A 2,049-nucleotide genomic window follows, 5' to 3' on the forward strand; every position below is an offset into this window, starting at 1 on the left:
ATGTCATCTTAGTTCATCTCTATATTTAAGTGTGTATATATATAGTGAAGTAAATATGCACATTCAAGGCACTTGAAAATGTAGGGCCATGGAGTCACATGGTGGTGCTAAGAGCTGCTTCTTACAAGGTTCAAGGCCACATGCTGCGAGGCTGTTTTTGCTTATAAAGATCACCACCCCGGTCTCCCAATGTTCCATCCTTTCCTTTATTCAACGCGTGCTTTAGGCTTTATTTCTTACAAATATCTAAAGCATGTCTCATATCTCGATTTTTGTCCGAAACCCAAAATCTTACATTCCCCCTGCCCTTTGCCGACACTAATTTCCTTTCTTTGCTTGCATTTCATACAATTAAATCAATATATATATATATATATATGTGACTCCTAAGTCCCAGTTATGTGATTGATTGATTGATTAAGTAAAAGCAATAAAAAGAAGACATAATTAACAAATTTGATTATCTAGAAAGGACTTGCATTTGACTTTTAAAAAAATCTACTATTTTGATTTACAAAAGTCACATTTTTTTCCTATCTAAATGTTATTTATTTGATTGACACATTAATTTGGTTTGCTTGGTATTTTTTTTTGTAATTACAAAACTTTATATTGATAGTCGTGTTTAATTTTTTGTTGTGATTTTTTTTCTAAGAGATAACCTATTAATTACGAAATATATTTCATTCTTATGACTGAAGATTAAATTTTCTACCTCATGATTAAAAGATAAGATAATCAATCCTAAATTTTAATTTAATTAAATTATTTGTTTCAATAAAAATTAAATTACCCGTAATTTTACTATAAATAAAATATTCATTATAAAAATAACCCATAAATTAGCCCATTTTTTAATTTTTTCATATTTTTAGAGTTAGACATTTAAATATAAACATAACATATAATATTTATAAATATTAGATGTAACCATCAATGATATTCAAATCTTGATAAAAATAAAGTACTAAAAAAATAATTAATTGAACGAAGCCATATTATTCAATAGATAATCTCTCTAATAAAATATAAGTGACGTTCTTTATATTATTTTCATAATTATTTAAAATCAACAGTATTTGTTTTTTGTTTTCATGACCTAATAAATATACTGAATATCCATAAAATAATAAAAATTAATTTTTAATGAATTAAACCAAACCTTAAAAAACAAAATTTTAAATTTTAAAAAAAGGAAAACATAACTCGAATACGATAAAATACATGAATTTAAGAACCTCGGTAAAAAAAACAAACAAAGTTTCCAAAAACAAAAACATTTTATAATAAATAAATAACAATCACATTTTTTTTGGCGATTTTACGAGTTGACATTGGAGCCAAGCCGATCAGCCGGCGGCTGTGCTCCACCATCATTGCCGACGGCGAGAAACTCGGTAATTGCTGTCATGGCTCGAACTTGCATCTCTAAAGCCGCTATGTAATCGCTAGTTTCTTCTAGAAGGTTAGAGAAAGATAGTTTCCGGCAACCGGGGACAAGACGTCCCAAAGCCAACAGCTTCCTCTGAACGACCGGCAATTTTCTCCTCTTTCCGCTACTCGCCGGCTTCCTCAACTTCCTATTGGCGCTGACCTTCGCTTTCTTATGTTTCCTCATCTTGGCACTGAGTCGACCAATGAGAATTGCTCTGCTCCAACGCGACGTTCCCTTGGCCGAGACGGCGAGGACTCTGTACGCCGTGTCACGAACATCGTTGCCGTTAGCGGAAGAGGAGGTCGGAGTAGAACGACGACGGAGAGCTTCAATGAGCTTGGACGAGTAGATCTGTTGCTCTTGTCCTGTTCTCCATCGATTCATTCTTGGGTTGCCTTGCATACGATGATAAGAGGAAGATTTTTCATCGGTTTTCCTCCGCTTCTTCCGTTGAAACTCCGATGATATCTCAGGGCTTGGATCGAGTTCTGGTAGTGGTAAGATAGAAGCCATTGATTGGTAATAAAACTGCAGAAAAAAGGGATGGGAGGAAAGAGACGAAGAAGACGAAAAAGGAGTTTTTGATTTATCTTTTGGTTTTGGGAGGACGGAGG

The 2,049-nt window shown here is 33.5% G+C and overlaps 1 protein-coding gene across 1 annotated transcript; it reads right to left on the bottom strand.

The window, feature by feature from the left end:
• Positions 1 to 1,183: 1,183 nt before the first annotated feature.
• LOC120193456 (transcription factor bHLH149-like) lies at positions 1,184 to 2,049 on the bottom strand. The gene is made up of 2 exons (XM_039195947.1): positions 1,310 to 2,049; positions 1,184 to 1,271 (listed from the first exon to the last, which is right to left on the bottom strand). Exon 1 carries the CDS (start codon positions 1,946 to 1,948, stop codon positions 1,322 to 1,324), a length of 627 nt encoding a protein of 208 aa, XP_039051878.1. The 5' UTR covers positions 1,949 to 2,049; the 3' UTR covers positions 1,184 to 1,271; positions 1,310 to 1,321.

The sequence above is a fragment of the Hibiscus syriacus genome, unplaced genomic scaffold (assembly GCF_006381635.1).
Source record: "Hibiscus syriacus cultivar Baekdansim isolate YM2019G1 unplaced genomic scaffold, ASM638163v2 tig00004355_pilon, whole genome shotgun sequence".
Classification (NCBI taxonomy): Eukaryota; Viridiplantae; Streptophyta; class Magnoliopsida; order Malvales; family Malvaceae; genus Hibiscus; species Hibiscus syriacus.